This window comes from Erythrolamprus reginae, chromosome 1 (genome assembly GCF_031021105.1).
Source record: "Erythrolamprus reginae isolate rEryReg1 chromosome 1, rEryReg1.hap1, whole genome shotgun sequence".
Taxonomy (NCBI): domain Eukaryota; kingdom Metazoa; phylum Chordata; class Lepidosauria; order Squamata; family Dipsadidae; genus Erythrolamprus; species Erythrolamprus reginae.
The window spans coordinates 366,866,880-366,882,145 of NC_091950.1; the positions used below are offsets into that span (position 1 = coordinate 366,866,880).

Genomic DNA, 15,266 nt, shown 5'->3' on the forward strand with positions numbered 1-15,266 from the left:
TTAAAACACAAGTGCATGGAGATTCATGCAAACAAACCAAGCTACCAACTAGAAATCAAACATGTTATTTAGCAGACCTTCCTCTTTTTCATGCAAACTCCAGCTTTCTAAGTAAGGATCAATTAAACAAACTCAGACTAAAGAAGGTCAATAGAATTACAGTAAAATGATTGCTGAATGGCATTCTGTGTGTACTGTAAACAAAATAATGAAATCTGGTTAAATTAATTTAGTTAGCTACTTTATGCATGTAATGCTACTCAGCTGTATCGTTCACCTGAGAAAATGATTTAGACTAAAATGCAAGTTTATTAGATCAAAGGTTTTTTTAAAAAAAAATCAAAGCTACATGGTTTCTTCAATGCACATAAAAGCTTCCCATAAGTTCAAATTTCCAGTTCAAATTGTAACATGGGGATAGCACTAAATAAACAATGATAATTAATAAACAGACCATACCCTATGTGCACAAGATTCTCTAAACTAGTGTGAGTCCACATGAAATGGAAAATCAACAAAATGAGCATATTTTTCTTAGATCTATCAATATCAAAATAGATTTTTATTGGTTTTGCAACAAAGGTCATTTACTACTTTCATCTAAAAACGGTGTGGATATTCCCCAGCAATCTCCTTTCTCTACCATGACAATTGCTTTCATCTTGTCTTCAACCCACACATGTGACAGCTTAAAGTCATCCTTTGCTAGTTTTGGCATTAGTATTTTAAACAGCCAACAGGCAATTTTATTACAGTCACAGTTTGATATGCCTTACTAATCATTTTGTCAGTTGTGCTGTCAGATGACTTCTAGGAGTTCTATCAGCAATAGGAACTATTGGCCACTTAAGATGGGTACATGTACACTTTTGTAGGCCCTGGGCAATGTACTCCAGGGCTATACAGCTTTGTGTAGCCATGAGTTCTGTGTTGTTTTTTAAATATCACTATGTTTTCCCTCTGTACATTTTCTACACATCTCTCTGATTCAAGGAACATAGATTTGCCCGAATAATAGTTGACCAGGGATGCCTGTATGATGAAGCATACAGAGAAATACCGTAATTAATTTTCAGACACTTTGGATATAATTCCTCTCTGACTAAGACTGTCTATTGCTGTTTAGACTGCTTCTAAGCCCAGATTTTCAGCATTTCCAGAAAAGCAATAAATCTGTGATTGAAACAATCTGAGAAATATCTGACCAAAGGCGATTATGAAGTTTTGAAGGGCAGTACATAGGCACACACATAAACACTCTGAACTGATTCAAATCTGAAACAGAGGTAAATGGCATGGGCAAACAGACTGCAGACTTTTTATTATTTATCTATCTATCTATCTATCTATCTATCTATCTATCTATCTATCTATCTATCTATCAAAATGTGTACAAGTTAATAGGTATGGTATAAACATAAACAAAAGTAAATTTGGACAATAGGACATCAGGACAGTAGGACAGGGATGGTAGGCACAATGGTGCGCTTATGCACGCTTATATCAGTTTAATTGTTTTTTTACTTGCTTAAGGAGGGGAGAGCACTTTAAGTGTGCTGTGCAAATTACTTTATAAATTGATTTGGTGTAATGAAGAACTGTGAAATGTAAGATCTTCCAACACACACACATACACTCCCAGTAATTGGTAAATAGATAGACAGCCAGACAGGCATCACACCAACTGTATACTAGTACATAGACTGATCTATTGGCATTTATTCTGTTCTTGAGTAGCTTTTGAATCTGAAATACATATTCTGAAAGTTTGCATCCAAAAAATGTGTTACACATTTGTATGTCTTCTAAACACCTCTCCGAAATTTAGCATGTAAGAGACATTCAGAAATTCTAAGGAAGTTTTGATTAGAAATAAGGAGTGTAAGAAACAGGAAGCATCTTCTACAAATTTTGTACTTGGCAGACCCAACAAGATTTTTTAAAATGTACTAATGACTATGGAGGAGAGTAGATTTTCATTATTACCATAATGCTTCCATTAATAACCTGAATGGAAATTGATCCCTATTCTGCAATAATTTATAAGTGGGGGAGCGATGAACCATGAGTGCAAATGAGGACTTCCTTATGCTAAGTAATTTTAGCATGATAACGTTTGTATTTTGATCATGGCTGGGAAATGAGGTATTTGGACTTCCTCCTTTATTAATTTTGGTTGAGATAAAAATTGGACTTCTCCACATTTAACATTAAATGTAATGGTGTTGCTAACCATATAATTTAAACAAGATCTAGAGTGATCTAGAAATGATTAACAAATAACTAAAAATGTCATTTTTAGAACAATGTGAATGTCATTTTTTAGAACAATCAGAAAGCTGAAAGTGCCACTTTTATACATGATTCAGCTGCTCTTCAGACCAACATGTTTGAGCATTATAGCAACCTTAAAGTACAACCATATGTCTCTTTCAATAAATAGCGGCTTGATGTCATCTTCGTATGATTTCATGTATATTTGTTAGTATAATTTTCTTGGTCCTATATCATAGATTAAAAATAAATTAAGTATTTGCTGTCAAAATGGATAAGCAATAGATAATAGGTTTCAATATTATAAGGCAGTGATAGCGAACCTTTTTTCCCTAAGGTGCCAAAAGCATGTGTGTGTGTGCTATAGCGCATGTGTGAGTGCCCACACCCCTAATTCAATGCCTGGGGATGGCGAAAATGGCCTCCCCCGCTCCCCTGGAGACCCTCTGCAGGCATGAAACAGCCCATTTCCCAAATTCCCCAGGCTCCAGAAGCAAAAATGATCTCCCCTATTGCCCCGGAGACTCTCCGGAAGCTGAAAATGCCCTCCCAGAGCCTCCAGATGAGTCAAGAATCAGCTGGCCGGCACACACATGCATATTGGAGCTGAACTAGAAACATGGAAGATTGAATGGCAGAAAAAGACCTCATGGTCCATCTAGTCTGCCCTTATACTATTTATTGTATTTTATCTTAGGATGGATACATCCTAAGCTAGGGTAACGGCTCCTGTGCCAGCAGATATGGCTCCACGTGCCACCTGTGGCAGCCTTGCCAAAGGTTCGCCATCACTGTTATATGGGCATATTTCTGCTCTTATAATATTTGGGAAATGGCATCATGGCAAGTGCTCCCTTTGGTCTCAATGTGTTACTGAGAAGGAACCTCGTCACCTGAAACATGTCTATCTGCAGGGATGATAAAAAGTGTGATGTACCTTTTCTGTGGCAGTCCACAGAAAACTGGACAACTTTTCCTCTTGAGATTCAGAGGGTCCCAACCTATCCATCTTCCAGGGGGCTATTAAGGTCTGGCTCTTTAACCAGGCTTTTGACTAGGGGGAAGACAGGAGCCCAGCACATCTAAGACTATGAAGAGTTCATGTGATGTTCCAACACCACAACTAGGCTAATTGTGTATATTATGGGATTTGGTTAGCTTTATTTATATTATTTATATTTATTTTATAAATATTTTTATTTTATTATTTTTATTGTAAGCACCTAGGATTATATTATCTAAGATAAGAAGTTATATGTTTCCTAAATAAACAAACAAACAAACAAAGGTTTTATTTAATTGTACTTTTTCAAATGGACTTCTTTAGATATACGGTAGCTAGACTATTTTGTAGTTTTATAGACTTCTGTAGAGGAACTGGATTTGGGTCCAGATGTCAGATGTACTTCTGATTCCTTTTTTCAGAATCTGGTCATTAGAAATGTACATAATTATGTAAATCAATTATGCCAATTGTAAACATATTTCTATTTATCTTTGGTCATCTTACTACATTATTGAATTTTATCCTTGAAAAATATATGCCACCCAAATATACCATTCAGGACCATATGCATGACCAATCATGCATATTGACTTGGAATGAAGAACAAATATTACTTTCAATCACCGCAGAGAATATATCAAATGTATGTTACCACATGCTGATATCAAATTCTCATAGATTTGTAACATCTTATTTTAGTATTATTAACCACAGAGATGGCAACACATTTACATAAACATTTACCAACACACAACTTTTAAAATACATTATATATTTTTTATAATGGCTTTGTTATATGAGACATTAATAGTGTAGTAAATTAATCATTAAGATAAAGGCAATTTATCAGCCAGTCAATCATAAAAAATTAAAAGGGTCTTGTTGAATCGCAACCAATATTTAGAATTTTAGATTACTGCCATTTCCCCAATGAAAACATGAAACAGATTAGCTGATGATTATACTATTTCAGTTTGACTGGGTAAGGCTAAATGATAGGACTGAAGTCCCTACCATTGAAATCCCCCCAAGTGCAGAAGTATTAAGATGAAATAATATATATATATATTCTACTCACTGGGTGGTCTGTTTGCTGCCAAGTTTTTGAAGTGGCTGCCTTTTATCACTTCTGCTGCTAGTCTTCCAGTTGTGGCATTATAAAGCAATCCGATGAGGATTTCGGGAGCTGAGCCGTGTGCCAAAGACTGACAAGAGGAAATACTTTCACTGCAGGATGCCTCTGACATACTCATTTGGGACTCACAGCCCTAGAAGCAAAAGCAGCGTTTGCAATCATTTTAAGTCATCACAATGGCGAGGAATCTGCTCCTAGTATTAATTTCCAGAATTTTTCATTCCTAATGGTGCATAACGTAATGGAAATACATAAATAAACGAATGAATAGGGGGATGCTCTAAGCCATATCTATAGCATTAAATGCAAACTAAATCTCCATTGCCTGTCACACCTTATATGCCAAAGAAAGGTGTATCACAAAGACTTACAGAATTATCGACAAATGCTTAGCATGGTTCTTTGAGTAGAACTGAGTTTATCTGCTTGTTTGTTTGTTTACTGAGGTTAAAGATATATAATCCTAATAGATTCTAAGTGATGGCATACAAATCCAATGTAGTAATCAGATTAAAAATAAATAAAATAGGTAAAGTATATAGCCGAAAATATTCAGGTATCATTAACAGAACTTTGCATGCAGTATTTCCTTTTAGGGGAACTAAAATAACATATCAAGTCACAAAGACATATTATAAGAAAAAAAATGAGGTCAGAAAGCGGGAATCCACAGCATCATGACATAACTGGATATCTGCTCATTTGTATACATACAACAGCATATGAAATTAAATCATACAGTTTGTTAGGCATTTGTTGTCACAAACAAGAGAAACCCTGATTTTTGTTTACTAGGTTTTTGTTTAATTAACAGCACCCATTCAAACACGAGATACAACATTTTAGCATTTTCTTTATCTTTTTTCTTATGTAAATAAAAAAAATAACAACCCATGTGTCTGCTGCTGGTACTACATAGCTGGCAAAGTCAAGTTGAGCTCAGTCAAATGTTTTTCAATCAGCTTCTAGTAATTTTTAGATTACTAGATTTTTTTTAACTTCCCATATACTTTATGTCATATTCAGGTTAGTGCTTTTGGCTTTCTGTTCGCCCGAGCACAAAGCCCAAAGCACCAACCTGAAGATGAAGAATGGGACCTCATCGAAACATCACCAGGATTCTCTCAACTTTACATGGGAAAAGACCTGAATATGCCAAGACCTATGCGTGTCAGAGGGGGGTGCAGCAGTTGGAGAAGCTAAACCACAGCAGCGCCTCCAACTGCTACATCCCCCTCTGACACGCACACAAAGCAAACTGACATACACCATAAACACATGACCAGACCACAAACTCGCAGCAAAACCAAAACCCAGGATGTTACACCACAGACATACATTGCAAAATAGCTGACTAGTCTGCAGGCTCCAATTACTCAGGATATCATCACCCCTAATCCACAAACATCAACTAAGCAGCATACATCAATTGCATCAATTACTCAAGGTGTTACCCCACCAACTAACCAGGAGGTTTCAAGATAGCTTGCAGCAGCTGAGCCAGCACTCCACACCTACCCATCAGTATTTATAGAGGGAAGGCAGCTCAGACCACGCTTTGCTCGCCCTAGCACAAAACCGAACGCACCAGCCTTAAGATGACCTTGTCGAAACGTCACCAGGAATCTCTGAAACTTACAAGGGAAGAAACCCGAATATGGCAAGATCCATGTGTATGTGTAAATTCAGCAAAAACATGTGACATGGTGTGTGTGTGTGTGTGTGTGTGTGTCACATGTCTTTGCTGAATTTTTAAAATTAAGGGAGACTAGGATAGTACTATTTCGGCCTTGTTCTGGCCATCAGCTAGGGTAGGAAGCTGTGACGCTCCTTCAATATACCAGGGTGATCCGACAGAAAAACAAACATATATATGTATACACACACACACACACACTTACATACATACATATACACATATACATATACAGTGGTACCTCGTCTTACAAACGCCTCTTCTAATGAACTTTTCAAGATACGAACCCGGTGTTTAAGATTTTTTTGCCTCTTCTTCCGAACTATTTTCACCTTGCGAACCCAAGCCGCTGCTGCTGGGATGAAGGGAATTCTTTTTTTTTCCTTTTTTGAAGAAAGAAAAGGGAGGGGCGGCTTGGAGGGGGAAAGAGTTTGCATTAACAAAAGTAGGAGAACTGTGCTTGCAGAAGCACTGAAAGGGTGTCTTTTGAAGAAAGAAAAGGGAGGGGCGGCTTGGAGGGGGAAAGAATTTGCATTAACAAAAGTAGGAGAACCGTGCTTGCAGAGGCACTGAAAGGGTGTCTTTTGAAGAAAGAAAAGGGAGGGGTGGCTTGGAGGGGCAAAGAGTTTGCATTAACAAAAGTAGGAGAACAGCTTGCTTGCAGAGGCACTGAAAGGGTGTCTTTTGAAGAAAGAAAAGGGAGGGGTGCCCCCCTTGCCTTTCTTCCTTCCCACTCACCCTTTAGCCTAGCCTTGCTTCTTCCACCCGCCCCCTTTAGCTGCTCCTCTCTGCCCTCTGTTCGCCTCCCTTCTAACGTTTGGGATTTTCCTGAAGGATTTGCACGCATTATTTGCTTTTACATTGATTCCTATGGGAAACATTGTTTCATCTTACGAACCTTGTCCTGGAACCAATTAAGTTCGTAAGACAAGGTATCACTGTATATATAAACTCTGGTTTCTATAACCTTTAACTGTGCAAAACTGTGCATTACAGGGCAACCCTTTCTGAGCCCAGGTACCTCAAATGGCCTAACTTACAGAATGTGTCCAAAATCTGGGACCCATGACTCCCAATTGAATGAAATTTGGGAAAGTTGTGACTGCTTCAGTGCTACTGTTACTATGCTGCTGGGTTGCTGCTACAGTCACATGATCTTCATTTTCCATGTCTCTGACAGTTTCCCAATCAGTCTCAGAATCCTTGCTTTTCTGTCAGAAAGGGAAGGGGGAACAGGTGAGGAGGGGAGGGGAGGGGAAGGGAACCATAGGAAGGGACAGACAGAAAGGCACTCCCATGGAACTCCTTGATCTATGTCACACCCCAAGCACCTTTCCTGACCCATGTGGCATCTCTTGCACACACCCATGCACCTTTCCTGACCTATGTCATTTCTGTGTGCCCTTCCCAATATGTGTGACATATCTCTATCATCTCTGGGGTCCTCTTGAACCCTTGTCAACCAGCACTGCACCTGTGTGTCTTGCCCAGCATCTCTTGCATGCACCCGCACATTCTTCTTGCACAGCAATACTCTCACACACACTCACATATCTTTTGCTCCCTCCCTATCTGGCAGCAGCCTCTTACCTGCCTGCTGGTCTTAGACTTGAACCTACTGGCTGACTGCCCCACTGGTTTTCAAAACGTCTGACAAGAAAAGTAAATAGGGAAGCTGGCAGGAATTCTAGGGAGGGAGGGAAGAAAAATAATGACATAGCAAAAAGGAAAGAAGGAAGAAAGGGAGGGAGGGAGAGGAGGAAAGGAAGGAGGGGGGAAAGGAGAAATGAACATGAGGAAGGATGGGATGGAAAGAAGATAAAAAGGAGGTAAGAAAAGAAAGGAAGGGGAGTGGGAGATAGGGAGATTTTTGAAGCTCCATGCCAACTTCCCACAAGGAAAGTCAATGGGAAAGCTAGCATCTGTCCATCCATCACCCTGGGGGGGGATTATTGACTCCCTCAGAGAGGGTTCGCAACTTGGGTGTCCTCCTAGATCCACAGCTAACTTTAGAACACCATCTTTCAGCTGTGGCGAGGGGGGCGTTTGCCCGGGTTCGCCTGGTGCACCAGTTGCGGCCCTATTTGGACAGGGAGTCTTTGCTCACGGTCACTCATGCCCTTATCACCTCGAGGCTTGACTACTGCAATGCTCTCTACATGGGGCTACCTTTGAAGAGTGTTCGGAAACTTCAACTTGTCCAAAATGCAGCCGAGCGAGCAGTCTTGGGCCTTCCAAGAAATGCCCACATCTCACCATCACTCCGCGGACTGCATTGGCTCCCGATCAGTTTCAATTCAAAGTGTTGGTTATGACCTATAAAGCCCTACATGGCACAGGACCAGATTATCTCCAAGACCACCTTCTGCCGCACAAATCCCAGCGACCAATAAGGTCCCACAGAGTTGGCCTTCTTAGGGTCCCGTTGACCAAACAATGTCGGCTGGTGGGACCTAGGGGAAGAGCCTTCTCTGTGGGAGCCCTTGCCCTCTGGAATCAACTCCCCCCCAGAGATTTGCACTGCCCCCCCTCCTTGCCTTCCGAAAGAGCTTAAAAACTCATCTTTGCCGTCAGGCTTGGGACTTTTAGATCTTCCCCCTGACCAATGAATGCCTTAAGTATGATTGCTGAATGTTTGGTTGTTAAGTTTTTCTTTTTATTGTTTTTAAATTGTAGTATTAATTGGATTTACATTATTGTTCAGTTTTTATATATGCTGTGAGCCACCCTGAATCCTCAGAGAGGGGCGGCATACAAATCCAATTAATTAATTAATTAAACAAACAAACAGCAGGAATTTGGAAGTTTCCCCCACTACTACTGTATTTTTTCCCCTGCCAGCAGCCTGGCTCTGTTAAGAAGTGCTATTGCTAACCTGTTGTAAGCGGCCCTGAGTTTAAGGAGAAGGGCGGCATAAAAATTGAATAAATGAATAAATAAATAAAATTTTCTCTGTTTAGGTAAGGAAATAGCTTTGAAAAATATCCTAATGGGACACAAGTTACCTAATCCAATTTATAACCCTGGGGTTTCCTAGTAGTCCCCAAAGCAAGTTCTAACCAGATCTCGGTCATTCCTCCATCCCATCCCAAGATCAGTCATGTTTGCCAATGTGATGCCTCTGGTTGTGAGATACAATGCTTCTGGCTGTTGTTAAATACATAAAAGGAATCAGAGAAGACCATTAAAATGGGATGCCCTGCTGTAAAAGTTCCCTTATTGTTGTGAGCGCTCCTTGTCCACCTCTGGAAATGTCAGATTCTGAGAAGGATGAGCCAGGCCCCTCTGGATACCCTGGGCCGGGGTAGTGGTGGTTGCCAGCTGATGCAGAGAGTGACAGCGAGGGAGAAAGTGACCTAGATGAACCTGCAGAACCACCTGAGGGGGCTGATGTACCAATGGGGGAGTGGTCCCAGTCAGAGGATGAAAAAGACATTAGAAGGGATGACCCACTTTTAGATGCTAGATACAGGAGGTTATTAAGAAGACAACAGAACTTGTATTGTAAAAGGAAATAAGCTTGGGGGTTTGATGCCACTGCCAGCAAGTATAAAAGCAAAGGATTTTGGCAAATTCGGGGTGGGGTTTCAACATTGCTTCATGGACGCTGTGTTAGAGTTGGGTGCTCAAAAATGGACCTCCCCCTGAAACCTGATTCCTGCTTTGCTAAAAACTCTTTGCCAGACGCTACAGGACTGTTAGAAAATTGGTGAGCTGACGTTTCTCTTCTATGCTGCATTCCCTTTCTTATCTTGCAGAATGCAATTAGGCCGAAGTTGGCACCTTTCTCGAAACCTAATCTGATCATTTCGCTACAGAGAAAAAATACTCCCTGAACAAATTTGACAAACTGATTTCTGCTTAATGCTGTGTTTCCTAATAAAGAGTGTGATTTTAAGTTGAAAATAGTGGATTTTAGCTGGTGGTTTCACTCCAAAAGCCTGGGAACAGAACACTTATATCAATATCCATCTGCCTTCTTGAAGCTCTGTTCCAGCCATTTTCAGCAGTATGTTTGACTCAACAACAAAGAGCCTTAAGGACATGTTTTCTATCTTTCTCAGGCTTCCAACCAAAAGTGCACATGGCATAAGCATAGCCATTTCTTTAGCTATTCCCTTGACTATCAGGAAACAATGAAATTCTTATATATAAACCTCCTCCCTCCCCATACAAGACTACTTAAGGTAAAATCAAATTTTAAAAAAATCACAATTCTTTAACTGAGTATAACCAGGAGACTGAAAAATTTCAATATTATTATGTACAGACTTAATTTATTATTCTAGAATCTATAAAGCTAAATCAAATTTTCTTTCTGAAATTGTAAGTGATATGGAAAACACATACACAGACAAATTATTCTACAGACAAAACCATCACACAATTCATAGATTGGTTTTATTCCCAAACTTAAACTATTAATGTGTGTTGAAAATGAAATGACAAGCAGACTTGATATACTGCTGTAAATCACTGTTGCAACTTCTTTAATAAACATTTGATGTGGTAACAATAGGACCCTTGTGCTACTTTTCTCATTTGATGCTTGATCTACAATACCTTTATACGATTTCCAATAAAACTTACATAGTATGTTATGGTGAGATAAACATTAAGAAGATAAATTATTCAATCTTTCAGGAATGTGATGTGACAAGGCAGTGAAATTACTGCTTAACTATTTTTAATATATTGATTCCTGACAGACAGAAAATATATCTATCATGTGTTGCAATTTTCACTTATAAGTCACAGACAACTTTCCAAATCAATGCCTGCCCTCCCATGAGTCACATTTTGGATCTCAAACAGGAGAGCAGAGCCCAAACCATCCATTACAGTGAATGCACTCACAACTATCTGTATAGCACCATCTACACCAGGGCTTCAAACCTATGGAGGAAAATCCCGATCCATCACATGACGATGTGAGTTTGATATCTCTGATCTGCATCTGTCTGCTGCATAATGTCCTCAGAGGCAGAAGAGTCTAATATGTCAATTAGGAGGAAGATTTCTCATATAGAAGGAAGTGGGTAGATCTCTAGATCAGTGTTTCTCATCCTTGGCAACTTTAAGATATTTAAGCATATTGACTAGGGCAGCGATAGGCAAAGTTGACTCTTCTATGACATGTGGACTTAACTCCCAAAATTCCTGAGCTAGCATGATTAGCTCAGGGATTCTGGGAGTTGAAGTCCACAAGTCATAATAATCATAATAATTTATAATAATAATTTATTAGATTTGTATGCCGCCCCTCTCCGCAGACTCGGGGCGGCTCACAACAAGAATAGTAACAATATAACAATGTAACAAATGCACTAGAGTGCCTTCCGTCCCCTGTCCTATTGCTCTCCTATATCTCCTATACCTTTCTTCTATTCCTATATCTCTTCTTCTATTTTTTCATTGATATGTTCTATTACTATACCTTCTTTTCTATTATTTCTTAGATATATTTTACTATGAGTATCTCCTCTATAACCTTCATCATGTATTTTACTATGTATAGAAACATAGAAACATAGAAGTCTGACGGCAGAAAAAGACCTCATGGTCCATCTAGTCTGCCCTTATACTATTTTCTGTATTTTATCTTAGGATGGATATATGTTTATCCCAGGCATGTTTAAATTCAGTTACTGTGGATTTATCTACCACGTCTGCTGGAAGTTTGTTCCAAGGATCTACTACTCTTTCAGTAAAATAATATTTTCTCATGTTGCTTTTGATCTTTCCCCCAACTAACTTCAGATTGTGTCCCCTTGTTCTTGTGTTCACTTTCCTATTAAAAACACTTCCCTCCTGGACCTTATTTAATCCTTTAATATATTTAAATGTTTCGATCATGTCCCCCCCTTTTCCTTCTGTCCTCCAGACTATACAGATTGGCATGTTGATATATATATATATAGATATATACCCACTAAAAACCTCATTGTGTATTGGACAAAATAAATAAATAAATAAAATATTTAAAAGACATCTAAAAACCCCGTCATTAAAAAAAAGGTTTTGCATGCGTGTGCACACTTTGGGCAGTTGGCACCAAAAATGTTCACCATCACTGATCTAGGGACTGGAGGTAGCTCTGCGTTCCCAATTTAGAAGCACAGTGGAGGTACTAGAAATCTATTGTCATTAATCCTCGATAGAGTCCTTGACAGAACCACTTTGGTGTAGCGATTAATACATCAGTCTAGAACAGTGATGATGAACCTATGGCACAGGTGCCACAGGTAGCATGCAAAGCAATATCTGCTGGCACACGAGCAGTTGCCGTAGCTCATCTCCAATATGCATGTGTGTGCCAGCCAGTTGATTTTTGGTTCCCACAGAGGCTCTGGGAGGGCGTTTTTTGCTCCAGAGAGCTTATGGAGGGATGGGGAAGGGTGTATTTACCCTCCCCTGGCTGCAGGGAAGCTTTTGGAGCCTGAGGAGGGTGAAACACGAGCCTACTGGGCACACCAGAAGTTGGGAAACAGGCCATTTCCAGCCTCCAAAGGGCCTCTGGAGAGTGGGGAAGCGGTTTTTGCCCTTCCCAGGCATTGATTTATGGGTGAGGCCCTTGCGCATGCACGATAGTGTTCAGGCATGCTCTTTTGGCACTCCAGGCCAAAAAGGTTCATCATCACTGGCCTAGAATGTGAAGTTAGTCCTGCCTTAGCATAGGATCAGCTAGATAATATTGGACCAATCACTTTCTCTCAGCCCTAGGAAGGAAGCAATGGTAAATCATTTCTGAAAAAAACTTGACAACTTGACAACTTCAGGAACTAATTCATGCAGTCACCAGGAAACACCCAAACAGGAGCACAACTGCTCTATCTGAATGTAACAGGCAGAGTCAAGCAGTCCTCAGATAATCAAGTTCTATGTCATGAAGAGCTCTATAGGTAACGACCAACAATTTAAATTTATTTATTTATTTATCAAATTTGTATGCGGCCCCTCTCCGCAGACTCGGGGTGGCTCACAACAGTAACAGAAACAATATATAATACAAATTCAATAATTAGAAAGCTAAAAACCCATAGTTTAAAAACATGCACACAACATACCATACATAAACAGTATAGGCCTGGGGAAGATATTTCAGTTCCCCCATGCCTGACGGCAGAGGTGGGTCTTAAGGAGTTTGCGGAAGGCAAGGAGGGTGGGGGCAGTTCTAATATCAGGGGGGAGCTGGTTCCAGAGGGTCGGGGCCGCCACAGAGAAGGCTCTTCCCCTGGGACCCACCAAATGACATTGCTTAGTCGACGGGACCGGAGAAGGCCAACTCTGTGGGACCTAATCGGTCGCTGGGATTCATGCGGCAGAAGGCGGTCAAACTCTGATTTCTCTTCAGATCGTATAAGTATTTAGCTTTTTAAAAAATTGCACTTAGAATGCTGTTTGTCTATCAGTATGACATATAGATATAACAAGATATGCCTACTACGGATCATACTGCCATGTTTTGAACCAGTTATAACTTTTGGCTGATCTTTAAGAGCAACTCCACATAGAATATTTTGTAATAGTCAAATTGCAAAATAACTAGGATGTAAGTGGCAGATTATTTGAAAATTCAGTCATTCTTTTCAAATCCTGCTAATACGGATGCCCAATGGCATATCTATCTTCTGCCAACACCTGTCCTGCATTTTGAACCTCTTAGCTAGGCTAACTCTACAGAGTTTAGCATTTGTATAACTAATCTCAATTTACTTTGGGATCGTTGAAAAAGATTTCCTCATGGAGTTCTAAGGCAGCGTTTCCCAACCGCTGTGCCGCGGCACAGTAGTGTGCCGCGAGACAAGGTCAGGTGTGCCGCAAAGTTCCGCTTCCAAACCGGAAGTTGAGTGTCCCGGCTTGCTTCTTCACACCTTCATTTTCGCGCCTTTCTTCTTCGTGCCTTCCTTCTTTGCAGCAGGTGAGCTTGGGACTCGGCGGGATGGCAATAGTAGCGGCTGAGGCTTTCACTTGTGGCATCGGGAGTGGTAATAGAGGCGGCGGCGGGAATAGCGGGGGGGGGGGCTCCTGCAAGTGGAAGCCTCAGCCCTGGAGCCCCCTCGCCCGTGGGAGTGCTAATAGCGGCGACGGCGGCGGCGGGAATAGGGGGGGCTCCTGCAAGTGGAAGCCTCAGCCCTGGAGCCCCCTTGCGCCCATGGCTTTTCGTCGATGTCTCTGCCTGCCCGATCCGGAGTGCTAATAGCGGCGGCGGCGGGAATAGCGGGGGGGGCTCCTGCCCGCCGCCGCTATTAGCACTCCCGCGGATCGGGCAGGCAGAGACATCGACGAGAAGCCATGGGTGCGAGGGGGCTCCAGGGCTGAGGCTTACACTTGCAGGAGCCCCCCCCGCCCGATCCTTCCTTCTCTGGAGCCCCCTCGCGCCCATGGCTTCTCGTCGATGTCTCTGCCTGCCCGATCCGTGGAAGTGCTAATAGCAACAGAGAGAGAGAGAGTGAGAAAGAACAAGAGAGAGAAAGCATGACAGAGAGAGAAAGAACAAGAGAGAGAAAGAAAATAGGAGAGAATAAGAGAGAGAGAGACTAAGAGAGAGAGAAAGAAAAGAGAGAGAGAGAGAAAATAAGAGAATGAGAGAGAGCAACAGAGAGAGAGAAAGAAAAGAGAGAGAGAGAAAATAAGAGAATGAGAGAGAGCAACAGAGAGAGAGAAAGAACAAGAAAAAGCACGAGAGAAGAAAAGCAAGAGAGAAAAAGAGAGATAGCAAGAGATACTGAAAGAAAGCAAGAAAGAGAGAGAGAGAGAAAAAAGAAAGCAAGAGAGACAGATAGGAAGAGGAAAGGAGAGAGAGAGAGAAATGAGAACAAAAAGGGGAGGAGAAATGAGAAAATGATTGAGGCAGAGAATGAGAGGAGAAACAAAAGAGAGAGAGAGGTGATTCTTGAAGCATATGGTAAAAAGCACCCAAATAATAAGAAAAACCCCCCAGCCCTCACCTGTTTTTGAAAAGAATAAAAGAGAATAAAACCCCAGCCCTCACCTGGTTTTGGAAATGGTTTGAGTACACACAGACATATAAGGGGCGGAGGGAGAGACAGAAATGAGACAGTAGTATAAATTTGAGGAGGGATGATTGATGATTGACTGTATTTATAAGGGCATGTTACATGGGATTGTATGTTCTATGTATAAATACATGT

The 15,266-nt window shown here is 40.8% G+C and overlaps 1 protein-coding gene across 4 annotated transcripts in view; it reads right to left on the reverse strand.

Annotated features, from left to right (window-relative positions):
* SYT14 (synaptotagmin 14) overlaps positions 1-15,266 on the reverse strand; it is a 105,894-nt gene that overhangs the window by 2,998 nt on the left and 87,630 nt on the right. For all 4 annotated transcript variants that reach the window (XM_070734492.1, XM_070734491.1, XM_070734490.1 and 1 more), the window contains one exon: positions 4,359-4,548. In XM_070734492.1, coding sequence (XP_070590593.1) covers positions 4,359-4,548 — 190 coding nt within the window. The remainder of the gene's footprint in view (positions 1-4,358; positions 4,549-15,266) is intronic.